The sequence below is a fragment of the Ailuropoda melanoleuca genome, chromosome 13 (assembly GCF_002007445.2).
Source record: "Ailuropoda melanoleuca isolate Jingjing chromosome 13, ASM200744v2, whole genome shotgun sequence".
NCBI classification, from domain to species: Eukaryota; Metazoa; Chordata; class Mammalia; order Carnivora; family Ursidae; genus Ailuropoda; species Ailuropoda melanoleuca.
In genome coordinates, this window is record NC_048230.1 from 45,995,970 (window position 1) to 46,023,810 (window position 27,841).

The 27,841-nt window shown below is 55.0% G+C and overlaps 2 protein-coding genes across 3 annotated transcripts in view; both read left to right on the forward strand.

Moving 5' to 3' along the window:
* The window catches only part of DIDO1 (death inducer-obliterator 1), a 45,560-nt gene extending 24,751 nt beyond the window's left edge, over window positions 1–20,809 (forward strand). Inside the window, exons 8-17 of one of the 2 annotated variants that reach the window (XM_034641399.1) lie at window positions 3,140–3,602; window positions 3,721–3,880; window positions 4,843–4,959; window positions 5,080–5,184; window positions 5,421–5,556; window positions 6,179–6,479; window positions 6,900–7,053; window positions 7,723–7,812; window positions 8,643–8,838; window positions 16,255–20,809. In XM_034641399.1, coding sequence (XP_034497290.1) covers window positions 3,140–3,602; window positions 3,721–3,880; window positions 4,843–4,959; window positions 5,080–5,184; window positions 5,421–5,556; window positions 6,179–6,479; window positions 6,900–7,053; window positions 7,723–7,812; window positions 8,643–8,838; window positions 16,255–19,322 — 4,790 coding nt within the window. In that variant the 3' untranslated portion in view covers window positions 19,323–20,809. Of the gene's footprint in view, window positions 1–3,139; window positions 3,603–3,720; window positions 3,881–4,842; window positions 4,960–5,079; window positions 5,185–5,420; window positions 5,557–5,953; window positions 6,480–6,899; window positions 7,054–7,722; window positions 7,813–8,642; window positions 8,839–16,254 lie in introns of both variants that reach the window. The other variant, XM_034641398.1, reaches the window with a different exon arrangement.
* Window positions 20,496–27,841, forward strand: part of TCFL5 (transcription factor like 5) — a 26,936-nt gene continuing 19,590 nt past the window's right edge. Inside the window, exons 1-2 of the mRNA XM_034641565.1 lie at window positions 20,496–20,556; window positions 20,892–21,010. Coding sequence (XP_034497456.1) covers window positions 20,496–20,556; window positions 20,892–21,010 — 180 coding nt within the window. The remainder of the gene's footprint in view (window positions 20,557–20,891; window positions 21,011–27,841) is intronic.

A 27,841-nucleotide genomic window follows, 5' to 3' on the forward strand; every position in this document is an offset into this window, starting at 1 on the left:
GATAGGTTTAGCGAATTTGGGTGAAGGATTTGTAAACTTGGTTTTAGCTCTACTCAAATACTCGTGTTTCTCTCACTGTGTGGACATTGCAGCACTCTGCGGGTCAGGCACTCTGGCAGCGGCTAATGCAACTCTAGCTTGCAATGGGACCAAATGCAGCTGTGTCCACAAGCACTTGCCGCATCAGGCCTTTAGCACATTTGAAACGTTCCAAAGTACAAGAGGGTCATGTCCAACTTGCTGGTGGAGTCCATCAGTTTGAGAACATTGTACTAATAATTTGTTTACCTAATTATACCTACTTACGTATTTCCCAAAGCACAGATAAGGGATAACGAAAGTTGTAACTAATAACTAGTATAAAATAGCAATGTGATGGTTAAGGAAAGCCATCCTGTACTTTCTAAATAGATTGTTTATTTACCATTAAATCATTTATGGATAATGGGTCATTTTAATCACATGTATTGGGAATGTCCTAAAGATAACCTTGACTTGGCTTTTTGCTGCATGAGTGGGGAAATGCTGGTTAGACCAGGGGCAGTATTGATCTTAGGTTCTGACTGGGATATCTTGCAATAAGCGTTTTTAAAGTTAAGTTTTTCATCTGCAGCCACTTAAATGTCAGGTGTCCTGTGCGTGACCAGCCTTACTGGGGTCTCTGGAAGTGCCTTAGGCCGGCTTTTTAAGTGTGCTCTTAAAATACACTCAGCAGAGTTAGTGTTCGGGAAGGGCAGGGACTGAACTGGTTCTGAGCTGCACTTTTCACGGTGGCTGCTCCTTTGTTCACGGCTGCTGGTAGGCAGCTGCCTCCCTCTGCTCGAGGTGCATGTGCCGTGGCCCTTGCCATCCGGGCCCCTTGTCCTTGCTGTGCCACCCTTCTCTCACCCCGGCTTCCTGCAAGAAAAGGGACCTCCGTCTGTTTGATTTAACCCCAAACTAGCAGTCCCCCAGGCAAGGTGGACCTTGCAGCCAAATCTGAGCTGGTAAAAATTGGTTTCCAAATGCTGGGGTACGGAACCGCCCACAGTCTTAGACACCTGATGTGGTGAGGTACTTCACGGAGAAACCTGTTTACCGCTGTCCTTGCCTCGTGCCTGTTGTTTACTTTGGGAGACGCCATCATTGCTTCATCACATGCTTTCTTTAAAACTCCAATTCCCAGGGGCATGAGGCCTTTTGAGGTGTGGCTTCTGGTGACCATGGGCACAGGTGATAGCGAGCAGGGTGGGTGTGGCGTGGGAACCAGCTGCTTGGCGGGGGGTGGCTGGACGGCTGAGGCCTGAGGCTGCTGGCAAGCCCCGGGTTCTGGTGGACAGGCCACCTTGGGAGGGGGCAGGCAGGAAGCATGAAGTTGGAGGGCTTTGGGAGGTGAAGATACAGGATTGAGAGTCCAGATTGAAACCTGGTAGCGAAGTACTCAGAACACTGCCCTAGCTTTGGATCCATGTAGTAGTGCTGCTGTTGGCAACTGTAGAATGAGGAAGTTGTTTCTCCTGCAGAGTGGGGAGAACTTGGGATGCCAGGGCTTTTAGCTCCCATCGCAGCCCTGGCTCATCGGCTGCTGGAGGAAGGAGGTCCTTGAGAGCAGTAGCTCCGGCCCCCTGCCAAGAGGGCCAAGGACCCGTGGTGGCCTCGGGAGCGCTGTTCATTGGGTCAGGCTTCTCTGGGGGTAGGGTCACCTCTTTTCCCTCAGATTTAAGACTTTCTCCCTTGTTGATTAGAACAGTGACTGGGGACTGAATCATTTTTAATCCCTGGGTGAAACCGAGAGCTGGCTGGAGCAGACGTTGAAGCCCCCTATCTTGGTGTTCGGGAGGCTTGCTGCACACACAGCGTTTGAGAGAAGCCCGTACCTGGGGAGGCAGCTCGTCCGGCGGTCCCTCGAGGGACTTGACTGCTGCCCTAGACGGCGTCCCCACGTGGTGTCCTGGCTTGCTTACTGGGCCCACTGTTCCGGCCATTTGGCTCCTCCAGACCCAACCCTCTGCGGCGTGTGGAGCAGCGGCTGGCTGTGGCCTTGCTGCACGTGCTGGAGCCACAGCTCCCTGACCGGCACCGACCCTGGGACCGAGGGGCTGCAGCACTGGCTCAGAACCGTGGTCTTGCTCACCGGAGACCTCGATTGTGATGGTCTGATAATGTGTGGCTGGAATCAGGCATTTACATCCTCCCTCTCTGGAGAAAAAGTACTGGCGTTGTAGAAAGGTCTTTGTGCAGGTTGAGGGGTTTTGACTTTTTTTGCTTCCAGCTACAGTCCTTGTTTAGACCAAAAACACTAATTTATTTTCCAACCCAAAACGGGGTCCAAGCAGAGGGCTGTCTGTGGGTGGCGGTCACACAGTGTCACTTGTTTTGTGTGTCAGGTGACTGACTTTCCCCGTGCTACAGACCCCCATCCACTGTCCCTCTTTTTTTTTTTTTTTAAAGATTTTATTTATTTATTTGACAGAGATAGAGACAGCCAGCGAGAGAGGGAACACGAGCAGGGGGAGTGGGAGAGGAAGAAGCAGGCTCATAGCAGAAGCCTGATGTGGGGCTCGATCCCATAATGCCGGGATGACGCCCTGAGCTGAAGGCAGATGTTTAACCGCTGTGCCACCCAGGCGCCCCATCCACTGTCCCTCTTTGTCCGTGTCCTCATTTCCACTTGACTTTGATCTGGACGGTGAGCACCTGCCTGCGGCCCCAGGCCCCAGTCTGCCCTCCCGAAGCCCTGGGAGTGGACGGCGGGCAGCAGAACGTCCTTTTAATGGGAATGTGTGTGTCTGATTGTCTGACCTGCCCTGAGATGTCCTTAATTCATGCTCCCAAACACTGACACTTGAGCTCTTTAATCACACTGCTTTTCTACATCTGTCTTTTTATTAACACACAGTTTGCCTTTCAGGTTTTAATTTCCGTTCATGATTTAAAGTAAGCCTGTGGTAACTAGTCTTTGTTGCTTGAAGTAAAAGGTTTAACATAATAACATATAGCAAAGCATATTTTTCTGAAATAAGGTGTGGTCAAGGTCATCCATATTGCTGACAGCCCTTTATTGTGTAACACTTCTTTCCTGGATTTAATAGTTAATCATTTTAAGTTCCTCTCCCGCAGTAACATGGCCTCGCTAAGCGTGTGGGGGTCTCTCTTGCAGCCGCGAAGGAAGACAGGCGGGTGGAGGAGAGGACCACAGCACCCAAGAAAATGGCTCCTGCGGGCCCCTCGGCCAGCGGCAGACAGCCTCCGCCCAGAAATCTCCTTCCAAAGAAGTCTCCGCCCTTCGCAAACGCGGCGGCAGCCAAAGTGGCCATCAAAAAGTCGCCCTCGGGTTTCAAGGGCCCTGGACCCAAGCGGCCCTGGCTGTCAGCCACCCCCTCAGCCGGTGGTCCCGCCGCCAAGCAGGCAGCACTGGCGCCTGGGGTTGCCGCGGCTGCTTCGAAAAAGCTACCCAGCTCGGCTGCGTTGGTGGGGGCCGTCAGGAAGCCAGCGGCGGCCTCTGTGCCCTTGACTTCTCCGGCCCCAGGACGCCTGGTGACCTCAAACCCTGCCCTGTCACAGCCAAATTCACAAATTCGGCAAAATATAAGACGCTCCTTGAAGGAGATTTTGTGGAAAAGGTGGGCTGTTCTTGATTTCTTACTGTTAAAGTGGTTGGGTGCGGTCACTTTGTGACTGCCGTGCTTTAAGGACCGCGCGGGCACGGTGATTCATGCGGTCTGTTCTTGTTCCTTCTAGAGTCAACGACAGTGACGACTTAATCATGACAGAGAGCGAAGTAGGAAAAATCGCCCTCCACATCGAGAAGGAGATGTTTCAGCTGTTCCAGGTCACAGATAACCGCTACAAGAGCAAATATCGCAGCATCATGTTCAACCTCAAGGACCCCAAAAACCAGGTGTGTGCAGGCAGCCCAGAGCGGGGCGACCGGCTCTTGGGGTCTCCCAGCGTTCATCTGGATGAGGCATCTGGAGGCATCTGGAAGCTCTCGTCCTTGCAGCGCAAGCCAGAAGGCTACCGCCCCTGGGCTCAAGGTGGCGGTTCGCACATGCCCTCTCAGGCCTGGCCTGGCCTGGCCTGGTCTCACCAGCTGCTGCTCTTCTAAACATGGCTGTGAAGTTACCTTCTTAACATTTCACTGGCTCCAGAGTAGCATTCAGATTCTTAATCTTAAGTGTATGGGTATCTCCATATTTGGGCTTCAGACCACCGTTTCAGCCTTATGATCATCCCCTCAGTTGAGCGAGTCTGCGGATCCGGGCTTCCTTAGAGCAATGGTGAGAGGTCCTGAGCACGTCCTGCAGTGCTCCCCACTGGGCAGGTGCTGTGCTCAGATGGGGAGGGGGGCCCGAGTCGTTCTAGTAGCCGTGGGTGGGCAGTGCTCTTCCAGTGGGGTTGAAATGGTAGTTACTGGGAGAGCATTAGCCACTTGCCTGGTGTGGTTCCCCCGTGTCCTGCCCTCCGGGGCTTGCCGTCTTCAGGCCTCCCCTCCAATGGCCTCTTGAACTCTTACACATGCTGAGAAGCAGAGTCTGACTTCCCATCTCACCTTAGCAACCTCGTGGCAGAAGTGATTTCTTGCTACCTTTATCCCTAACTCGGTACCTTTTTGAGTTGATTTTGTTCTCTCTGAGGTCTTTTTAGCAGACTCGGTGTAGTGTGGTGCACGAGGGCAACTAGCTGACTCTTGCCTGTGTTGTCTGGCCCCCGCTGGGCTCGGTCCTGTGTTTCAGGCCTCCGTCCTGCTGCTGTTGGGCCTCTGGCAGCGGCTTCTCGTGCTGCTTTTTTTCTTGTATTCTCTCTAGTGTCTTAGAAGCAGAAATGGTTTTGAACAAGTGAATGAAAGATGTTTGTTTATAGGGGCTTTTCCATCGTGTTCTGCGTGAGGAAATCTCTTTGGCAAAACTTGTGAGAATGAAACCAGAAGAACTTGTGTCTAAAGAGCTGTCCACGTGGAGGGAGCGGCCGACCAGACCCGTAAGTCCCATGCGGGGGGCCCGGGCGCCGGTGCTGGGCCTTCCTGAGGTCTGCAGGGGACTGGTTGATGAGCGAGTCCCCCTAGACCAGGTTTCAGGCTCTGTGTCCTTTTCGTCTCAGGTGATGGAGTCCAGAAACAAGCTGCACAGTGAGAATAAGAAGACTGCCGCTAAGCAGGAGCCTGTGCCCGACATGGAGGACTCTCCACCTGTGTCCGACTCAGACGTAAGCCTTGGGGATTTCGGGAGCAAACGAGACTGGAGTGAATGCAATCTGTTCCCAGCATGCTCAGGTCTCTGAGTTCTCGGGCAAGACCCTGAGCTTGTAACAAGCACTGTATGCAATGGCTCTCCTCCTCGCCTTTGTACCAGTGGCTCTTGCTAGCACGAGCAGTTTCTGTGCTGTTGCCGTGGAGATGGAGGGAGCGGGACCTGCTCAGCTGTCCCCTCTTCACCCTGCAGGAGCAGCAGGAGTCGGTGCGGGCCGTCCCGGAGAAGAGTGCCGCGCCCCTCCTGGACGTCTTCAGCAGCATGCTGAAGGACACCACGGGTCAGCACCGGGCTCACCTGTTTGACCTCAACTGTAAAATCTGCACAGGTGAGCAGTCGGCCTGAGCCTTTGGAGCGGAGACTCCATTTCCTTTTGCTTGAGTCGCTGACCCTCCTAATTGTGATTATACTTTCTGAAGTTTATGGAGTTAGCCTCTGTCTTTATAATGTTGCTTTTTGGGACGCCTGGGTGGCTGTTGGTGACGCGTCTGCCTTCGCCTCAGGTCATGGTCCTGGGGTCCCACGTCGGGCTCCCTGCTCAGTGGGGAGCCAGCTTCTCCCTCTGCTGCTCCCCCTGCCTGTGTTCTCTCTCTGTCTCTCTCTCGAGTAAATAAAATCTTAAAATGTTGCTTTTTTTAGTTCTAAAAGGAAATTATCTACTTGGGGGCAAGCTGTGCTTTTGAATGTATGGGATTTCTCAGGAGGGCCTTCCTCATGTTCTTCAGGTCAGGTTCCCTCATCAGAAGATGAGCCGGCTCCAAAGAAACAGAAGCTGTCAGCCTCTAAGAAGGAAGAGTCAAAACCCAAGTGCGAGACCTCTCCCTCTGAGCCAGCCCCCAGCTCAGCTGATGAAGCTGTACCAGAAGCCCTACCCGAGAACACTTCTGAGCCGGACCTGGAAAGTGCTTCTCACGCACACTTGGACAGAAAGTATTTCCCTGTGCCTCCAGGAGACAGCTGCCCGGAACCCTCTGCCCTGGAAGGCCCCTCCTGCCCGGCCACCTGTGGGGGAACGGTGCTCACCACGGTCACGGTGTCCGGCCGAGACCCCAGGACTGCGTCCAGCGGGTTGTGTACAGTCACGGCCCCTGCAGCAGCCCGCCCAGATGGTGCCCATCCAGTGGAACCCCGACAAGACGTCCTGAAGCCCGCTGTGACCTCGGTGACTGCGCCCAAGTCCATATTAGCTAAGCCGTCCTCGTCCCCGGAGCCCAGATACCTCCTGCCGGTACCACCGCCTCCACGCGTCAGGTACGCTCTACACATAGCGTGAACAAGCCGGGGGTCCACTTCCCTTGGGTTAGCAGACGGAGCGGAGGGGAGTGGGCGTGATCCTGCAGTCCAGCTCAGATCCACCCAGAATCCAGCTTCACTCTGATAATCTGCACGGGCTTGAGGAAGCCTGGTTTTAGCATGTCTGGTCGTTACTGTAAACATACAGGTCGTGACAACTGAAATGTGGCCTTACGGTCGTTCAGGTTTGTTGCCTATTCAGTTTATTTTTTCTTGACCAGAAAGTCTATGGCATTATGGTTACAGTAGCTGACTAAAAAGCTACCAAACCTTGCGGGGACTTACTCTTGCGTTTATAATTCCTTAAAGTTTCTATACTTTGGAAATCGTTTGAGCCTAAAGAAGGATTGACCTGTTTTCTCTGTTTTTGTTTTACAGCCTCTCCGAGTCAAGGTCCCCTCCAGAAGGAGATACAACCGTCTTCTTGTCTCGACTCAGCACCATTTGGAAAGGATTTATTAACATGCAGAGTGTAGCGAAATTTGTCACTAAGGCGTATCCCGTGTCGGGGTGCTGTGACTATCTCAGTGAGGTTAGAACCGAGAGTGAGCTTGTGTGGGTGCACGTGTGTGCACGTGTGTCTTCCTTAGCTGTTCCTCCCAGTGCAGGGTCAGGTGTGAGGGTCCGGATGCATGAGCACCCGGAAGGCACAGTAGAGCCTGCTGGCATGAGTTCCGCGGGTTAAGTGGTTCAGACACTAGTAGAAATTCGAATGAGAAGTGTCCCAACACTTACAAAAAAGCTGGGGTCGCTTTCCTCCTCCCTCTGTCCAGCGAGAGCGTTGTGCATTCCCGGCTGAAGGCGTGGCAAGGCACGTGTGACTGTCTTGGTGTGAACACGCAACAGCTCTTTGCTTTCCCAAAATCGGCATGAACAGCGCTAGTATTTACAACCTTAGCGAGCAGAAGTCAGTCGCTTCTCGATCGTGTCTGAGTCCTTGCTGCGCGTACACGTTCACAACAGATGACTTAGAAATGTTCCACAAAACACCCTCCCATTTGGCAGAAGCCGTCATGCTGCAGTCCTGCTTGGCGACGCCTAATCCTAGACGCTAACCAAGCTGCATTCAGTACTAGGTGTAACCATTTTCTGTGGTGGAGTTGTGGACTTGAATCTCGGGTAGTTTGGTACCTTGCAATTATTACATCAGTCTACAGTGCTGAGGTTTTACTGTCATTTACCCAAAGTACGTTTTGTTTAGGACCTGCCGGACACGATTCACATTGGTGGAAGGATCACACCCAGAACAGTTTGGGATTATGTCGGCAAACTCAAATCTTCTGTGTCTAAGGTACCTGCCGTAGTCTAATCTCTGCGCCCGTGGAGGAAGGCGCTTGTGTAAATGCAGCTCTCTCTCTCGCTTTCCGTCTTGATGGGTTAGTACTTGCAACGTCAGCCTATAAGTTATTAAGTATTGCCAGGTAAATGTTTAAAATTACATTTACAGCGGGATAACTGTGTGTGTTTGGGTAATATGGTGATGGCAGTTTTATTACAATTTACGTTAACGTGTGAGCAGTTGAGGGTTAGTGAGAAACACGGAGACTGTGAACCCCCATCGCTTCTGTGACCGAGGGAGCCTGCAGGTGCTGGAAGGCGTGGCTCCCACAAGGCCTGGGCCCTGGGCAGGCCTGGGGGCTGTGAGCCCCTGGACGCAGCCGCAGCTGGGCGCGCGTGCACGGGGAAGGGCTGTGGTTTTCCTCAGGCACACGCGGGGCTCAGACCCTCTGGTCTCGTTGAGCCTTTCCGTTGTGGAGCCGTACTCGGCTCTTGTGTAGGTCACACAGCCAGGTGACCGAGACCACGTCCTCAAAATCCGCACCAGATGGGGCTCTAGGCCAGTGCCACGGCAGATGATGTGTCGGTCCGAGGACGCCGTGAGAGGGGCTGTTTTGGGAACAGTGGGGCTAGGAGTAGAAGTGACCTTCAGGAGATTTAAGTCCAACAGCCCGATGCTGGAGCCCCTGCTGTCGCTCCCACTCTGTCATCCTGACGTGCTGGACGGCAGGACCGTGGGGACCGGGCCGAGACGGCCTTTGAGGTTAAGCTAGAGGATGAGCATGGACTCCTCCTCCGAGTAGCCACAGGCCAACGCGCTCTCGTCCTCTGTTTGTGCTGCAGGAGCTGTGTCTGATCCGCTTCCACCCCGCGACCGAGGAGGAGGAGGTGGCCTATATCTCTCTGTACTCCTATTTTAGCAGCCGTGGCCGCTTTGGCGTTGTCGCTAATAACAGCAGGCACGTCAAGGACCTCTACCTGATCCCACTGAGTGCTAAGGACCCCATTCCATCCAAACTCTTGCCCTTTGAGGGACCAGGTAAGCGCCAACTTTCCGAGTGGTAACTAGGCACACCTGACCCCACACGTCCTCCTCCTGCCAGTACCACGTCCTGCCGAGCTTGCCGCGGGTGGATCTGCCACCTCACCCAGGCCGTGGCTTCTGTGGCTTTCTAGCAGCAGGAGCGAGGAATGCAGATGGAGCCGCCTTTAGCTGTAGAACTCGGCTGCTGGGGTTCCGGAGGGGGGCACTAGAAATGCCCTTACTGTTGGCATGAATTGCCTTAGAAAGGGGACGTGAAGAGGGGAAAAACCCACAGCGTCCAGCCAACTGGTCATGGCCTTGGGTCAGTGGAGGCCAGAAAAGGGCCAAGGAGGAAGGTAATCCTCGCAGGGGGCTTTGGGGGGATGCTTGTGCTTGCCACACAGCTGGGGGGAGCAGACGCCAGGCAGGAGATACAGGAAGGCTATTGTATGTTCGTTCACTCCTTACAAAGTGGTGCTGTTAGAGGGTTAGTTACAAATTAGTTCTAAAAAAACAAAAAACTCAGACTTGTCAAGGGGTTGAGGGTGATTCCAAGGGGGACCTGGTCTGTGAGGGCCAACTCCTGTTAACCCCTGAGAAGAAGTCCATGTGACTGAGTTACACAGTTGGCAGAAGATGCCCACATTGACGTGTCTCCTTGGCCATGAAGTCCCCAAAGGATGGAGAACACCTGAGAGATGCCGTGTCTAACGCACGGGGAATGCTCTTGAAGTGCTTTGTTCTAGAGCCACGGCTGAGCGCCAGGCCATTGCTGGCTCTGCCCAGGCCTGGCACCTCTGTGTCCCTGGCCCTGTCACCAGTCCCGGCAAGTGTTTCTGCCGCAGCCGCATGCCGTACTCACTGCACCTAAGCCATAGCTGGCCCAGCAGGGCTGCTCGGGCCAGAGCGCGCCACCCACACGCACGTCCGGGTCCTGACTGGAGTGTGTTCTCAACGCTTGAGCTGGGCTCAGTTGGTCCCTACATGTCAGAAGTAGGCCCGCAGTGGTATGGGCAGGTGTCCGTAATTGGGGGGTAAATATCTTCCGGCACACTACATTAAGTTACCTTAATGCCAAATACATTTTAAAAGCCAAGTACTGGAGGGGGTCCTCTCCCGAGCCCTTGGGGTGAAGCGACGCCACCGAGTGGGCGGCAGGAAGGACCTCGCTGGAGGTTCTGGGCGAGCCGCTGTGTGAAGCGTGCCGCCCGCTCCCTGGATGACCGTCCTGAGTCCCCGAGGGTGAAGATGAAGAAGCTGGGCTCTCAGGTCCTGCAGAGAGCTGCGGTCACTCACCAGCAGAGAGCTCGTGTGGAGGATGTGGCGAAAGCGTAGGGTTCCCTGGTGACACAGACCCTGGGTGTTCCCAGAGCCGCAGGGGGGATTCGCAGCCCCCCTGAAGCCAGGCTGGAGCTCCTCCCGCTGGCCCAGCTGCAAGGGTGCCGGGGGAGAGCCTCCCGGCGACGGCCCTATCAGGGGAGCAGGTCAGAGGCCTGTGTGGAGGCCCCGCCTGGGCAGGGCTGCAAGGCGCTGGGCTTGACACGGAGGCAGGCGCGGGCTCGCTGCAGCGGACAGGTGAGGAGACCCTCCGGTGGGGGCAGCCCAGCCGGCAGACAGGCGGGGGTCACACGGGACACTTCAGGGTGACACAGGGACAAGGAGGGCGGTGGGGTGGGGGGCGCTTGCCTGGTCCGCTCAGCGTGATGGGCGCTGACCCCCCAGACACGCTCGGTGATCGGCCACCTGCGCTCCGGAAGCCCCACCAGCACGTGAAGGGGCGCCCGAACCCCCCACAGACGTTCATCCGCAGTGAATGCAGGACGGGAGGGAGGGCTGTAGAAACCTAGTGATCAGTGGAATTCTGCTCACAGGCTTTTAAAGATTTCTTTTTAATCTGAGGGGCTTCTAAATCTAGCCCTATTTAGCATGTATTTTTTTATTATTCTGATATCATTATTGCCATTAATACCTGTGTATATTTTATGCACTTCCCCAGCCAAACAGTCTTGAGCCCCGGCCGGGTTCTGTACCTGACCCGTTGCAGGTACCCGTAGCGTGACTTGGCATCCTCTAGATCCAAATGCTCGTGTGTCCTGGTTCCGTGGTATGCGTGTGGTGTGTGTGTGTGTGCACGCGTGCGTGTGGAAGGCTGGGTGCGTGTCCTGGTGTGTCATGTGTGCACGCATCTGGAAGGCTGGGCATGGGGCTGTTCTCCCATCGCAGAGGTCCCGTCCTCACAGAGCTAGCCTCTGCATGGCATCCCTTAAAAGTGCAGGCCTGGTCAGAGGGGGCGGTGGCGTCCCACAGCAGAGCCGCCAGTGACCTTGAGTGGGCGCCCTCTGGCGAGCACTGCACACAGCCCAACGGGGGCACCCTTGACTCCCACCACAGCCCTTTTCTCCCAGGGATTGACCTGCGCTGCCCACAGTTGTCACTTGCCTGAGGGCGCACACCCAGTAATCGATTATGCCCGGGTCTGCGCCTGGCCCCGTCTGTCCCGCTCGGTCTCTACACAGCAGTGCGCAGAGCACAGGCCTTGGGGATGCGGGACTCTGGCTCTGGTGACCCACCGAGGGGCCTGCTGTGGAAGCAGGAGGTGAGGGTGGAGGTGGGGGTGGGTGTCGCAGAAGGGCGCGACCGGCACTACCTGAAGCTCGGTTCCTGCAGAGTCCTTCCATACCTAGAGAAAAGCCCCAGGTGCCCTCACCTCCTGGACTCCGGGGCCCCGTGGATGTTGTCCACGTGGGATTCTCCCCAAACTCTTGCTGTGCACCCTTGAGAAGCAGGACACAGAAGGCACCTAACCTGGGGACTCTGCATGTGCCTGCCCCTCTGCCAGTGCCGTGTTTCTTTCCCATCGTCGCGCTCCTGACAGTAAACACGGAGCGTGTGTCCACACGTGCCTGGTCCTCGGCCCACACACCCGGTGTCCACGCAGCATGTCAGAACACACACAGAGCACGCTCAGCTTCTCTGAGGACATTTTCGTCCGTGCGTATCTGTAGGATTTGCCCGTTAGAAATACCAGGTTGTCTTGTTCTGTCGCACGTGTCATTCTTAATAACCTGACGGCACAACTTCAGAAGACACCTGGACAGCCCGAGTTTCTGATCCAGCGGACGTTGGACGTTCATCTTAACGGTCCCTTGTGACCCCGACAGGCCTGGACTGAGGGACTCCGTAGGGTGCAGCCTCCGGCCTGGAGCGCCTGTCAGTGGCGCTGGGCTTCTAGGAGGCGCACGCGGGGGGGTGGGGCGGGGACTCCGCCTGCCCGGGTGCTTAGTGCAGAGGGCCAGTGTCCGGGAAGCCTGTAGACCCATGCTGCCGTCTTCTGCGTTCACATGTAACTGCTTTCTGAGTTAGCTGGAATCTTCTGTGAGGCGCAGTATTGTCAGGTAAGCGCTGCCCAGTCGCACTCGGTGTGTGTGTGAAAGAAACCGTGGCTGTGCACACGTCCTCAGAGTCAAGTACGGGACTGAATTCAATGTACCGCTCTTTCTCCTTCGAAATCAATAAAAATATTTCATGGAAATTGGTCACTGTTTGTTTGAATTTGAACCGTTTGGTAGCTCTTGGTACCTGTCACAGGTCCACTGGGATGGAGGACGAAAGTCTCCACCTTTACTTTTTATACCAACACGACCCCCCTGGGCGTGCAGCCCGGACGAAGACAACACTCTCCATTTACCTGAAACGCGCTGAGCCCAGTGGCTTTTGTACCGGTGTTAGGGGTTCAGAATTGGAAAGAGGGAGAGGTGTGCGTGTGTGTGCGTGCGTGCGTGGTGGAGGGTTGGGGGGGTGTAGTGTCTCCCTGTATTTGCCAAGTCTCTCTTGTAGGTGGGTCCTGCTTCCAAACTATGGCCTGTGAACTCCCACAGTTAGTTTAGCACGAGTGAAAATTTTGTTTTTATGGATTCAGACTATAAGAGTCATTTTAAAAAATGAATAGAGTACCAGATAGATTTGGGGGTAAAAGCATTATTTTGGTAGTTTTGGGGTTAAGGAGTCAGCTTTCAGGTGGTTTAAAACGAAGTTTTGTCCCATGCTGTGTCAGGCTTGAGGTGCGTGGGGGTGGCCGAGGGCTGTGCTTCCAGCCCCTTCACCTCCCCCGGCCTCCCTGTCGCTCACACGCAGGAACAGAGATCCCGGTCTGGGTCTTGTGTCGGCACACGACTGTGCAGATGTCCCCAGTCCCTGGGTGTGCCCACTTTTTCTGTATGGGTCTGATTCTAGCCACAGAGACTGAGGCTAGAGACCCTTCCACCGAGAACATTCAGGGATGCCTACCTGCAGCTGAAGAGGCTTGTGTGCCCCGCGCACGACACCCTGAAGACACGTTCGCTGTGCAGTTAGGAGCGGGTGGGCGCCGACGCCCTTGTTCTGAGGGATCGCCCCCTGGAGACGGAGGGTGGCACACGTATCTGCAGCTCACGTTGCAATCTCCCACCCACCTAGTTGCTTGTTTTCATCGGCTTTCTGAATGACAACCCTAACAGCCCTCAGAAGGGTAGTGCGTATGTGAGCGTCTCTGCTTCTGCAGTGGACAGAGGGAGGAATTTTGCAAAAGCGGAGAAGCAGCCCTGTGCCCTGGGCTGGAGCCCTCGTTCTCCACGCCGCAGCCGGTGTGGTCTCCGCCGCTGCTGCACCCTCGGACAGCCTCTCCTTTCCAGGGGAGCACTGGGCAGTGGGCAGGCCTGCAGAGGGCTCTGGCTGGGAGTGGCATGTTCTGGAGGAAAGCCAGCCCTCTACTGCTACCCAGGTGTGGGTACCCATTTGCTCTTACCCGTGGTCACCCTGCCTGCCACCTGCCCTGTGGCAGCAGAAGGCCTGGTCAAGTCCAGGACACACCTTCCTCTCAGTAAAGATGGATCCAAAGAGCTGAGACAGACGGTGAATTTTAGTGTTTGTTCCACAGATGTCAGTTACCACCAAGGTGCTAGTTACACTTGAGATACTCATGCAACCATAACATGAACACAAAGCAGATGATGAGATCTCACTCCTTCAAACAGACGTATGCGTCTTTGTGACCGCCCAGTCACAATTCAAAATCTCGGCGGCGTTCAAAACGACCCCTGATGCAAGTCCAGAGCTTCGTTTGGGCCCTTAGAGATTTGTGCAGATGAGGTGGTGGGGAGTTGGAAGCTATGTTAGGAGATGCCAGTGTCCAGAGAGCTCGCTGTTTGCAAAACACATGCAGATACTGGGTAGTCAAGGCACCATCTTGCCTGTGATGACTGGGACCACAAAGGTTGGAATGGACAGCCGAAGTGAGGTGAGGGTGTAGTGATTGTCTTAAAACCGTCGGGGAGTTGTAGTTGGAAGGGCATGCTTCCCCAGAACCCGAGAGCAGCTCTTCCTGGGTTTAGCACAGTGACCTCCCTGTCACACACAGCTTTCTGACCCGAGACTTGACCCCGAGCCACAGCCCTGATGTTGGTGCGCCAGGAGTTGGGCTTTTCCTTCGGAGGTGGCGTGGCCCTCTGTGTTAAGTGCAGTTATGGGGACTTCCCCTCCTCGATGGCTCCCCAGCCCTTGCTCACACCCGCCCACCCACGTGGCTGAGCACATTCCTTCACTTGGGCTTCCATGGCAGGTTGTTCAGGGAGAGCCAGGCTTCCAGAGCAGCCCGTAGAGGGCAGCTTGCGAAGCAGGCAGCAGACATTGGGTCCAAATGGCCGTGAGAGGCATTTTAGCAATTGATTATACAATCCAATACTGGATCTGAGTGAGCAATCAAGTGTTCGGTGATTTGCTGTTACAGTAAGAGCGATGCCGTTCTAAGTTAAAATATCCTTAACTTGTGTTAATTAGGAAACGAACTTGATAGATGACCCTTCATGTCTGCTGAGCAGAAACGTTTGGCTGGGACATTCAGTGTGGGCTGCCTGACCTTCCAGTCTCTACACCCTCCTTTTCAGGGCTCTCCCTTTTCTAGATACACGGCTTTTATGGGGTGGGGGGGCAGGGAGAGGGTGTTCCGGAAACCGGGTCTCTACTGAAGGTGGTGTTCAGGTCCTGGTGTATTAGGAGTGGATGTCTTCCATGGGCACCTCCACTATGACACGTGAGCCTGTGAAGCAGGAGGCCCCTCCCACATGGGAGGGAGGGAGGGTAGCACTATATTGTGTGCCCAGAGGCTCGGTCTCCCCAGCTCACTCCGGCATACCCGATTTTCCTTTTCGGGGGCTGGATGAGCCATCTACCACCATCATGTGCTCCTGCTGTCCACCCAGCTCGATGGGAATTTGGGAAGATTAACAGACATTCTAGGATTATATTGATGTCCAAAAACAACTATTTGAAGTGACTTGTGATCATCTTTAAAACCAAAAAGAAGGGGAAACAGTACTGATTTTTCAGTAAGTGAACGGTGTACACGTACAGCATAAGTACCTATGTACCACACTGATGTCATCAGTCAGATTCATGCAGGTTGAGTTTAAGTATCTTAGCTACTTCTGTGGCATTTCTCCCTAAAAGACTGTGTTGTGACTTGGGTTTTTTGTTCCTCTTTCGGTGTTCTGGATTTATCATGAGTGTGGGGTGCAGAATCATTATTGAAATATTACCATTTCTGATAAAAGGTGCGATTGAGAGTGGAATAATCTTTTTTTATTTAAGAAACCATTATGTTTAAGAGCTGTCCTGTGCCCGGAAACCCCAGTGTCTTCCGTGTGGCCTGGTGTCCACTGCCAGTTCTCTGACACCCTGTGTTGTGTCCCCGCGCCGTCCCGTGTTTACAGAGACTGAGCCCGGCTTAGCTCTTGTTGATGTTAACTGAGGGTCTTTCTAAAGCTAGAAGAACGTTTATTTTGGCCATGTCAGTCAGCACGGCTCTTCCCGTTCGCTGTGATGCGGACACCGGCAGCTAGTGAACTTACCTAGTGGCGAATGCGGAGGTGAGCACCGTAACCAAGTCGTAGGACGCGCTCAAACCTCCAGCTTCGTTCCTGTAGCTCACGTCCTCAGTGAAGACGGGACGGGCTGCGGCCTTGCTGACGTGTTAGCAAGAGACAAAAGAGTACAGCTAAGATGTTGTTGAAAAGCCCTCCTAGAGTCGGTGCCTCACTCCCTGTGGGTTCGCAGATGCTGGCATTTGCATAACGGCCTCCCCGCCGCCTCTCTCACGCTGTTGCTTGAGCATCCTGTCTGACGTTTAGGTCTGTAACGTAAGTTCGGACAGTCGGGATGAATCTACTCGTGAGCTGGGCCCTTAGCCATGGTCGCGACACAGGGTCTGGGCGGCAGGGTCTGTGCATCCACGGTCTTCTGCAGCGAGCTCTTCAAACACTTGATTTTACTTTGCCAGTGAGTTTCTCACTTCTGCCTGTTAAAACGTGCCTGCTACCACCCTTAGTAGGGTTTGCGCCTAAAGAACAAAGGCTTGAAGTTAGATTCTAAAATTTGCACAAATCTTTTGTTTTTCAGGTCTTGAGTCACCACGTCCCAACATAATCCTTGGGTTAGTAATCTGTCAGAGAATAAAACGTCCTTCAAATTCTGGAGAATTAGATAAGGTAGAGGAGAAGCGGACCCGACCTCAGACCCAAGAAGAAACGGAGGTTTCGGTCTATCCCAAAGTGCCTGTGGCCCCGCAGTCTGAGAGGAAGCCCCCCAAGTTCCAGGTGGGCTCCGGGGACGTGGCTGTCAGCACCACACCCCCGGGGACTCCTCCACCGCCGCCCCCGCTGCCGGAGCCCCCCGCTGCGCCAGCTGCTTCATCCGTGTTGAAAATACTGTCCTCGCTCAAACCGGGAGCCGCGAGCACCGTCCCCACCGCACCTGCAGCAGCGGCCGTGCCAGCAGCTGCTCCCTCCGCCAATTCCTCCGCCTCAAAAACGGCCTCGCCCCTGGAGCACATCCTGCAGACGCTGTTCGGGAAGAAGAAGTCATTTGAGCCCCCGGCCAGAGAGCCCGTGGAGTCCGCCCCAGCCTCTCAGCCAGACTCCAAAGCCAAGGCGGACGGCGGGCTGCCCGCAGCGCCCTTACTAGACCCAATTGTCCAACAGTTCGGTCAGTTCTCAAAAGACAGAGCTCTGGAGGATGAGGAGGACGACAGACCGTACGACCCCGAGGAAGAGTACGGTCCCGAGAGAGCCTTCGACACTGAGCTGGAGCGTGGGAGGCGCCCGGATGGGGAGAAGGCCCCCGAGGCCGCAGAGCGGGAGGAGGTGGCCTATGACCCGGAGGACGAGACCATTTTAGAAGAAGCCAAAGTGGCCATTGACGACCTACCCAACCGAATGTGTGCAGATGGGAAGGGCGGCCCCACGGAGAGGCCCGGTGAGCCCGCGGCCCCCGGAGCGGCCCCCTCGCTGGTGGAGCAGCAGAAGATGATAGAAGAACTCAACAAGCAGATCGAGGAGCAGAAGAGGCAGGTGGAGGAGCAGGAGGCGGCGCTGCGGCAGCAGAGGGCCGCCGTGGGGGCCTCCATGGCGCACTTCTCCGTGGCGGACGCGCTGATGTCACCGCCCCCAAAGTCCTCCCTGCCCCAGGCCGAGCTGTTTCCCCAAGAGCAGCAGGCCGCGGGCCGCCCCGCTGCGCTCCCCGGTGCCCCTCCGGTGGCAGGCCCCAGCTGCGACCCGCGGCAGAGTCGGGACCCCCGGCAGGCCCGGCGGCTGGCCGCGGAGCACTGCGAGAGCGAAGCTGGCTCGAGGCCTCCCGCGGCCCGGGAAGAGGGTGCGGAGGCTGCCCTGCCAACCAAGCTGGATGGCCCCAAGCATGAGCGCTCCTCGAGCCCCGTGCCGCCACCCGCAGATGGCGGCCCTCCCTCGGCGAGCTCCGGCAGCACGCCCAGACCTGCCCGCAAGGTGCTGCTGCCCACGCCCCCCAGCACCGCCCTCCAGCCCGGCTTCGCTTTGCAGAGCGAGGGGCAGAGTTTCCCCTCTCCTGGAGGGAGGGACCCTTTCTCAGGTGCAGCGTGTACCTCTCAGGAAAAACCGCTTGGCTCAACCCAGTACGAGGATCCGAGAAATGCTCCGTTTGCTGAAAAAGGTGACCACCCTGCTGTTGAACTTGAGGGAGACAGAGAGCCCCAGTGCAGAGCCGGTGAAGGGGCTGCCCCGTTCCCCTCAGCTGGACAGAGAGGAGGGGCCCCTCCGCCCCCATCTCAGGGCCAGCGTGAGCCAGCACCACGCACTTTTGGGACGTCGGGGCTCCATGGTCCCAATTTCCCAGGACCAAGGGGGCCAGTCCCTCCGTTTTCAGAAGAGAATATCGTTTCTAATAGCGATGGGCCGCGCGGGCCTCCGCCGGCCAGATTCGGGGCCCAGAAGGGCCCCATCCCTTCCTTGTTCTCAGGGCCGCATGGGCCCTCTCCCTATGGGGACAGCAGGGGTCCCTCCCCCTCCCACCTTGGGGGGCCCAGAGGAGCGGCACCACCCCAATTTGAAGAGCGAAAGGACCCGCACGGGGAGAAGAGGGAATTCCAGGACAGCCCCTACGATGAGCCGGCCGGCCCTGCCCCTCCGTTTGAAGGACCAGAACAAGCCCAGTTCGTGGGAAATAGAGGCACGGCGCCGTTCCAGTTTGGAGGCCAGAGAAGGCCTCTGCTGTCACAGTTTAAAGGGCCCCGAGGGGGTCCCACTCCCTCTCAGTTTGGCGGTCAGAGAGGGCCCCCGCCCGGCCACTTTGTGGGCCCAAGGGGGCCGCATCCCAGTCAGTTTGAAGGACCCAGAGGCCAAGCGCCAAATTTCGTGCCAGGACCCAGGGGGATTCAGCCTCAGCAGTTTGAAGAGCAGAGAGTAAGCTCACCGCCGAGATTTGCCAACCCCCGGGCGCCAGCACCCCTTCCGTTCGGCGGACCGAGAGGGTCTGTGCCCTTTCCGGAGAAGAGTGAACCCACGCCACCCCGCTTCCACTACCAGGGCCCACCGGCGCCCGGGCTGAAGCCAGCCCCCAGGCCACTGCTAGAGCTGCCCAGCCACCCGCCGCCACACAGGCCGGAGCGCTGGGACGAGGCGCCCACACAGGGCCCCGAGGCCGATTTCCGTGAGGGCAAGGGCCATGACTACAGAAGCCAGGCCTTCGAAGGGCGGCCGAGGGAGCGGTTTGAAGCCGGGCCCAAAGAAAAGCCTCTGGAGGAGCCTGAAGCCGCGCTGCCAGAGAATCGGCCGGGCAGGGCCCTGGAGGAGCGCCGGCGGGAGCGAGGGCGGCGTTGGAGCCGGGAGCGGGACTGGGAAAGGGGCCACGAGCGGGGCCGTCACCGCGACAAGGACTCCGGCCGCGAGTGGGACCGGAATCGGGAGCGTGGTGCAGACAGGGACCGGGGGCGGGAGCCAGAGCGGACGGCCGAATGGGGCCGGAGCCGGGAGCGCAGCAGGAACCGGGAGCGGGAGCGCAGGCGGGAGCGGGAGCGATCTCGCAGCAGGGAGCGCGGCCGTGACCGGACCCGCGAGCACGGCCGGGAGCGCAAGGACCGCAGCAAAAGCAAGGAGGGCGCCCGGGACCCTAAAGCTGAGGCCCCTCGGGCTGCCACGCCCGCCACGCAGACCTAGCAGCCTCGGCTGCACAAGACCCTGTGGCCGCTCTGGCCCGGGCCTCCCCGCGGCCGCCCTCCGGGAGAGCTGGCCCGTGAGTTGTGGTGAGCGCGTGGTTTTGCGAAGAGCTATGAACTTAGAGGCGGAATAGAATATTCTGGACTTCAAAAATTACTGTAATTTTGTGTATAGTGGTTTCTTACAAAATTTCACATCTTTACAATTCTGATGCTTTTTAAGAAAACTAAGAACTCAGTATTTCCATTTAAAATTACTGGAATGGGAAGGTGTGTACAGAAGCATATTGCTTTTTCAGATTATAAAGTTATCTTTTCCAATAACTTGACTACAGTACATTTTAAGGGAATTTTCGTGGACCTTAGAGCCATAGCTTTACTGACATGTGTATGTCTGTCTGTAACAGCTGCAATCATGGGCTCTGCCCGCCCCTGGGCCTGGGGAGAAGGCCGTCTGTTCCCCCCTGGGATGTGCAGAAAGACAGCTTTACAAATGCGTTTTTCTTTTGTCACAAGGAAATTTGAATTACAAATTTCAACCAGGAAACAAAACATTTCTTAGTTTTGCTCAGTTTTTGTATATCACCTTACACATTTTTTTCTCAAAAACAGGATTAAAAGCAACATCGGTCCGTGCAGAAGCTTGCATTTTTTAAATAGCAATTTATTGAAAAAGGTGTAACCTTGACCAGCCTAAAGAAAGTGAGGAAGGAAGCCAATTAAGTGTGTACTTTAAAGCGGGGGTGGGGGAGGACTTTGATTTGAATAATCAGGAGCATTTTTGTTTGTGGAACTCGACCATCCCAGCAGTCCTTCCTGTGGCCCTGGGAAGCGCCCCCACCCCAGACTGTTAACCCTGTCCGGTGAGGCGTTTCGAAGTCTGTACTTGGCGTGACGTCTGACAGTGACGGTCGCTCCAGCTCGAGAACAACAAACCGGGAAGCTGTCGACCCAACAGCGTCCCGCTCCGTGCTGCGCATTTTCAAGTACTTCCGACGCAGGAAATAGAGAAAACCTTGCTAATTTATTTGACTGTACAAACACACTTTGATAAGTTTTTTATATTTTCATAAAGTTACTTTTGCAAGTGTAAACTTAGAGAATTTCATTCATTCTTTGGGGTCTTCTATTGTACACCACTATGGATTTTTCACTTTCCAGCACAAACGTTCAGATGGTAAGAACGAACACGGAGAACTTGGTGATCCGGCATGACTGGTTCCAGACCAAGCGTCGTAGGTTAAATTGCATTGAAGTGTCAAGTTCCAACATCTAATATGATGTGAAGGGTTTTTTATATGTAAAACAAATTTTTCTAATTTAAATACACAAATGTAAAAATCAAGTGTGTTTCTTTAGGTTTACTTGATAGAATTTCTGTAAATTGTATTTTATATTGCAAAGTATGATATCACTGTACATTAAAACATGCAACTCCATAGGTTTTGTTACTTGAAGTACAATAAACGTCTACGAAGGTTTTCTGTCCCTCGTGTGCCGTCACTTCTCCCTGTTGGGACTTTGGGGCTGGACGGGGGCCCCTCACCCCCCGTGTGTCCTCACTCGGCAGGAGTCCTCACTGTGCCCACGACCTCCGGCCTTGAGTCGGGTGACCCGCCCCACCGCTCCGTCTGCTCGGCGTGCGCCTGTGCCTGGTGCCACAGCGGCCGACTGCTCGGGGAGCGCGTGGTGAGGTGGAGTGCGTGGCCGTGGCCGTGGCCGAGCCGGCAGGCTGACGCGGTGCCCGCAGGGCCGGGGAACCGACACGCGGCCACGGCTGAGGCAGAGGCGCCGTGTGGGCGCCGGTGACCTGCCGCTAGTCACCGCTACTCGTAACTGCCCTCACCTGGTGACCCCTGGCCCGAACTTCCCTTTCTCAACTTGTGCACCTCTAACTCCGCTGTGAGCAGAAGCGGAGAAGACATCTTTTCTGGCAGGACAGGCTCCCCTCCCCGCGGAGCACGCCGCCAGCCCAGGGCCGGGGGCCGGGGGCAGCCCACAAAAGCCCGTGGAGCCTGCCAGCGTGGAGGACCGCTCTACGGAGAGCTGCTGGCCGCCGAGGCCCTGCAGGTCAGAAGACCCCAGCTCCGCAGGACAGACGCTAAGGACTGCTGAGCACGCGCCTGGCTCCAAGACTCGCGAGCCCTCCGGCCTGCGGACCGCCATCAGAGGGGTTTCCCCAAAATGTCGGGAAAATGGGCCCCCTTTTAAAACCCTCAGTCATCGTCTACTCCTCAGATACTTGGCCTCCTTTGTGTTCATCCCAAAGCCTGTCTTTCATAGGCCCCACAAAACCCTCCCACCGCACCAGGCAGCACTGTCCTCACCCTGCCACCTGTCACCCCATCACCTCTCCAACCTGTGACCCCATTTAGCCGATGTCACCCACAATCCAGGGCCCACCGAGCTGCATGTGGCTCTCCAGAAACCTGACTAGTGAGGCGTCTGGCTTGAAGACGTGGCCAAGGCAGGGCAGTCCCTGGGACTTGAGTGCTGCGCTGGTGCCTGGGGCGGGTGCTGCCGGGCTGTGAACCCCAGTCCCGGTGCTTCGCCAGCTGGGCTGCACTGTGCAGAGGCAGTGTGGGGGAGCGTGAAAGGATCCCATCCACCAGAAAGCTGGAAGGGGCTGGGCACGCTCCCCAGCCCCACCCCACCCCCGCTAGTCCAGGGACCAGCCTAGAGGCAGCGCGGGGGGGGGGGGGGGGGGGGGGGCGCCGCAGCGGGGACTGTGCTCTTGAAGGGGCCGGAGCGGGAGGTGGGGAGAAGCATGCGCCCCTGTGGACAAACCGACTGGGGCCCCTCGGAGGGGAGGCAGGGATGGGGGCCCCGTGCTGGGTCTCCATGTGACGGCTGCAGTACGCGCTCGCTGCCGGAGGACCTGGGGGAAAGGCAGGAGCACTGAGACGCCCCGTGACTTGACGCCCAGCAGTAACTTGCCTGTAACATTTCTCTGTTTTCCCCGAATCTTCTTCCCCTCTGTTTTTCTTTCACAAAATTGGGATTCTATCATTCTTGTGTCTTTTTCTCGTTTGTTTTATCCTGGGCGATTCCCAAAGGCTTCAAGTATTCATCAAAGCATTATTCGTGTTTTTTGCATTGTTCAAAAGGTTCATATCCTTCTAGTTTGCGGAGAATGAATGCTTCCTGTAGGTCTGTGCGGTCCTAAGCGTCCACCCAGAAGAACAGGAAATGAAAGCAGCGTATTAAGCAAACCAAGGTCCCCCCACCCCCCCATCGCCGGGCAAAGGCGGTCATCCAGAAACAAGCATTCCTAATGGTCTTTATGGCCCCTTTTTTCTGTGCTTGCATTGCTGATGCTCAGGGCTATATCACCAGGGAAATACATTTAGGAAATGCCCAATGAACAGAGATTCTAAACAGTTTTGTCTGCAGGCCTCACGCAGACCTAGAGGCAGGCAGTCCCAAGGGGTAGAGTGGCCTCAGTGTCACTGACCACCCGTCCTCAGCCTGTCACTTTGTCCTCGTGGCTGCAAGAAGGCTGCCCTCACAGGCATCACATCATCCCTTCACTGTTCTAGGAGGAAGCCGGCAGGAGGGATAGAGCCTCGCAGGGCATACCTGCGCCATCCACTCCCGTTTGCAACTTTTGGTTAGATCTTGTTGGCCGTGCTGTGTCACACAGCCACCCCTAGCTGCAAGGGAGCCAATCCCAGACTGCTGGTAAAAACAGAGGAGGGACTGAGCCACCGTAGACGGTCAGCACGGCATGTCAGGACGCTGGCACCCTCACGCACCACCGATAGGAAGGGCAGGTGCAACCATGCCCACCCCTGCAAGACTTGCCAGTTTCTGACCAGTGACTTCTCAAGTTAAATTCCAATCACCCAGCTAGACATCTCCCCCCAAAACAGGCATTAGCAACAAGTCAAGGTCACCCACGAGGGGGCCAGAGCTGGTTCTGGGGGTACAGATCTTAGCTGTTGCAATGGTGTGTGGCCCTCCAAAGGGCCCAGCATACATGTACGCACGTACACGCCCCCTCCCCACACGGCCCACTGGAGGCACTAACATGTCCTAGCAGAGGAAGGGAGGAGAGGAAAATAAGTCTGGAGGGATTTCTTCGGGAGTCACCAGTTTTCAAAGGTTGGGAAACAGCCCTAAACAGAGGAGAATGTGTGCACACACAGAAATCCGTAAGCAGGGACGCCTGGGTGACTCAGTCGGTTGGGTGACTGCTTTCGGTTCAGGTCATGATCCCAGGGTGCTGGGATCGAGTCCTGCATCACGCTCCCTGCTCAGCGGGGAGGTTGCTGCTCCTTCTCCCTCTGCCTCTGCCCCCAGTTCGTGCTCTCTCTCTCTCTGTCAAATAAATAAATAAAATCTTTAAAAAAATAAAAACCATTACATTAAAAAAAATCTGTAAGCAAATATTTATAGTGGCCAAAGCAGGAGCTCTCCCAAAGTCCCCTCTGTCCATGTGCGGCTCTGCTTCCCTTCCGGCCTCCAGACCTCATGCAGAGATCTGTGATCCCCTTAACCGGGAATATGAGGGAGGGGGCGTGCTAACCAAAGTGGCCCCGCAAGAGCCGCAGGCGTCCCGCTCCCCCAGCACGGCCCCCGGCATGGCCTCCAGCACACCTCCCAAGCCTTGCTCCCAACCACCCTTTAAACCATATTTTCTAAACAAAGACAACAACAAAGTCAGGCCCCCACCTAACTGAAAACCATCGTGAAAACACGCCCACTCCCGGGAGGAGACAGTCCCTCCTGGGTGTTCTCCGTGGGCTCACACTCTGAGCTGCAGCTCCGTGGCAGGGATAAGGTCAGCCACATCTGCTGTGGTCCTCATCTCCGCAGCTGGCCACGGGGCCTTCTTCACCATCGAGTCCGCACTCCCTGGCTGGGACTCCTTGCCCGGTGGGAGCCCCAAAGCCCCCTTCCTGATGGGTCTGGGCTCCCAGCAAGCCCCTCTGAATCGCATCCTTATACTTTTGCACCGACTTCAATCACAGGACTTGGGGTACCAGGAGGTGCCCCAGGGAATCCTCCTGCATTCCAGGCACGTCCTCCGGACCCTCTGCCCCTTGATAGGCAGGCCGATCAGTCTGGCCAGTACAGTCTCCCTTCTTTGCCCATTGACTCACTGGCATGAAGGGTCCCACATGGCCAGGTGGCCGCCCCAGCCAACAGCCCAGCGAGACCATCACTGCGTCCTCTGGACGAGGCTCTCTTTCCCATGACTGAGCCTTCTAGAACCAGAAGTTGCAGGAACAGGCAGCAAAGATCCAGCTCGTGGATCAGGAGAGGGAACAGTGAGAGGAGCCACCCCATTTCCACCCCTGACTCCCAGATCCATGAATCCCGGCTGTGCGGAAGGAGCATCGTCGACTGGCAGCTGACTCAGAGCACGTGCTGTGCCCTGGAGGACATGGCCCAGCCCTGCAGGGTGCGGCCACCTAGCTGGCCCTGTGACGGAGTCTGCAAAAGGCCGTCAAGTGCACCTATGAGAATGACCAGAATCCAGAGCACTGACACCAAACGCGGCGAGGACGAGGCGCTCTCATCCGCGCTGGCGGGAGCGCGACAGCAGGCAGCCACCGTGCAAGACAATTTGGTGGTTTCTTACAAAACTCTTACAATACAATCCACAACCACTCTCCTTGGTATTTATCCAGAGAACTAGAAAACTCACGTCCACACAAAAACCCACACACGGATGTTTATGGCAGCTGTTTCCAGAATCCCCCAAACCCAGAAGCAACCAAGATGCCCGTCAGCCGGTGATGGTAAACCGTGGACCCTCCAGACCGCGGAGCATTATTCAAGGCTAACGAGAAAGGAGCTGTCAGGCCATGAGAGGACACGGAGGAACCTTAAACATGTATCATTAAGAGAAAGAAGCCAATGAGAAAGGCCACACACTGTATGATGCCAACTATAGGACATTCTGGAAAAGGCAAAATTATGGAAACACAAAGATCAGTGGCTTCCAGGGGGCAAAGGGGGGAGGGATGAATAGGCAGAGCACAGAGGGTTTCTAAGGAAAATGCTCAGTATGATATCCAACATTCATGTACTATACGTGTTTTGTTAAATTTATACCTAAGCATATTTTCGAGTGATTGTAAATGGTATTGTATTTTAACTGCGATGCACACATGTTCATTGCTAACATATAGGATAGAGTGATATTTTTTGTTTTTGCTTTTTAAAAAAAGATTTTACTTATTTATTTGAGAGAGAACAAAAGCGAGAGAGATCAGAGAGGCAAGAGGGAGGAGACCCCCGCTGAGCAGGGAGCCCAATCTGGGACTTGACCCCAGGACCCCGGGACCATGACCCAAGCCAAAGGCAGACGCTCAACTGACTGAGCCCCCCAGGTGCCCCGGATACAGTGATATTTGAATGCTGTTCTTCTATTCCGTGACCTTGGTGAAGTCAGTTGGTAGTTGTTTTTTTTTTTATAGATTCCACAGTCTTTTCTACATAGATCATCACGTCGTCTGCAAGGAAAGATGGCCACACTTCTCTCTCGATCTGGATACCTTCTCTTCTGCTTGCTTTCTCGCGCCGACTAGAGCCTCCTGTACAATGGTGAATAGAAGTAGTGATGGTGGAGGTCCTTGTCTTCTCCTAACCTAGGGGAAAACAGGTACGTTTGATGCTGGCTGGAGTTATTTCAGACACCCTGTATCAGGTTGAGGAAGTTCCCTTCCATTCACGGCTTGCAGAGTTTTTATCAGAAATGGATGTTAGATTTGTCAAACCCCTTTTCCCCCCTTTTTGGTCTGTTCAACCAATGATGTTGGTTGATTTTCAAATGTAAACGACACTCGTGTCACTGGAATAAGTTCTACTTGGTCATGACATATTATACTTTTTCAAAAATCTTGTTAGATTCAATTTGCGAAGACTCTATTAAGAATTTTTGCGTGTTTGTTCATGTCAGATATTGCTCTGTGGTTTTATATTCCTGTAATATCTTTATGTGCTTTTGATATCAAGTCACGCTGGTTTTACAGAATGCATGTTTGTGTAACAGTTTCACATTCGACATTTACCCTCATGACACAGGGCTCACACGGATGGTGTGCTTTTTGTTCTCAATTGTGGGCTCCAGGGTCACGGAACTGACTCTATGACCCACAATGGGTCTTTCCCTAGATAATGACCATGTGTGCCAGGCTGCCCTCCTGTCCTTGAAGGGCTAGTCCTTTCTTCAGAGTCCCTCTGAAATTTTATTTTCTTGCATGTTTGGGGCACAGGCCTGCTACTTGCTCACAGGAGCCATGGCTGGAGACTTCCTCACTCCCTGCACACTAGGCTCGCTTTGAATTCTCAGTCCGAGAATTCTGCAGGGCTGCCTCCTGAGGGGCACGCAGAACCACTGGGAGCTACGCTGACTTTAGAAGAGGATGTTTGGTATTCTGTTCACGTTTTATTTAGAATGCAAACTCCAGTAAAGTCAGATCATTCTCACATTTCACGTCTAAACAAAAGTAGGCTTGAAGGGGCGCCTGGGTGGCACAGCGGTTAAGCGTCTGCCTTCGGCTCAGTGCGTGATCCCGGCGTTATGGGATCGAGCCCCACATCAGGCTCCTCTGCTATGAGCCTGCTTCTTCCTCTCCCACTCCCCCTGCTTGTGTTCCCTCTCTCGCTGGCTGTCTCTGTCTCTGTCAAATAAATAAATAAAATCTTAAAAAAAAAAAAAGTAGGCTTGAAAACTGCTATCTGCAAGAAGTCCATCCAAACAAGAAACAAAAAAACACTCTATGTAGGTGCCAATGGTCTTTATTTCCAATAAGTGAAAAACCATATTGAACATAACCTGGATTTTATTTTCTCGTTTATAACATTGTAAATTTCACGGTACTCTGTGACTTTGCTATTCAAGTTGCGGTCCTTTGACCGGCTGCACACCCATCAGAGGGCGGCTCCCTAGAAAGGTGGCTTCCAGGTCCCACCCAGGCCCGAATCAAAATCTGCTTTTTAATAGGATCCTGGCGATTCTGTGCACATTGTGGTCTGTGTTGGTGCCATGCTTGGAATCTTCTCAAAGATTTTATCCATGTCATTCCATGCATTTAGTAGCTTTATAACTTCGCTTAAGATAATGTATTTCAATCATCTATAGCTGATTTCTGCGGGGTGAAAACAGGTGCTCTAACTTGGTTTTTTCTACGGGATCATTCCTCTGTCCCCATACCTTTTACTGAGGACTGCACCACTTCCCTCCGGAGAACGTGCTAAGTGGGAGAAAAGACAAGCGTGTTAAGACCCTGCGCAGGGTATGATCTCGCATTTGTTCCGAGAAAGGACGCGGCAAAGGAGCGCTCCGCGCTCGGGACGCAGGCTACTGTCTGTTCTGGGACGAGCGGGTCTGAAGACTCGTCACCAGGCTGCAGGGAGCCGACTCACACAGGTACACGGCGCAGGTGTCGCACCTGTGAGCTCTACGGCGCACGCGCCCGCAGGCCCCGCCCCTCGACCTGCGCGCGCAGCCTGCCGCCCGTGTGGAGGGGGCGACACACACACACACACACACACACACACACACCC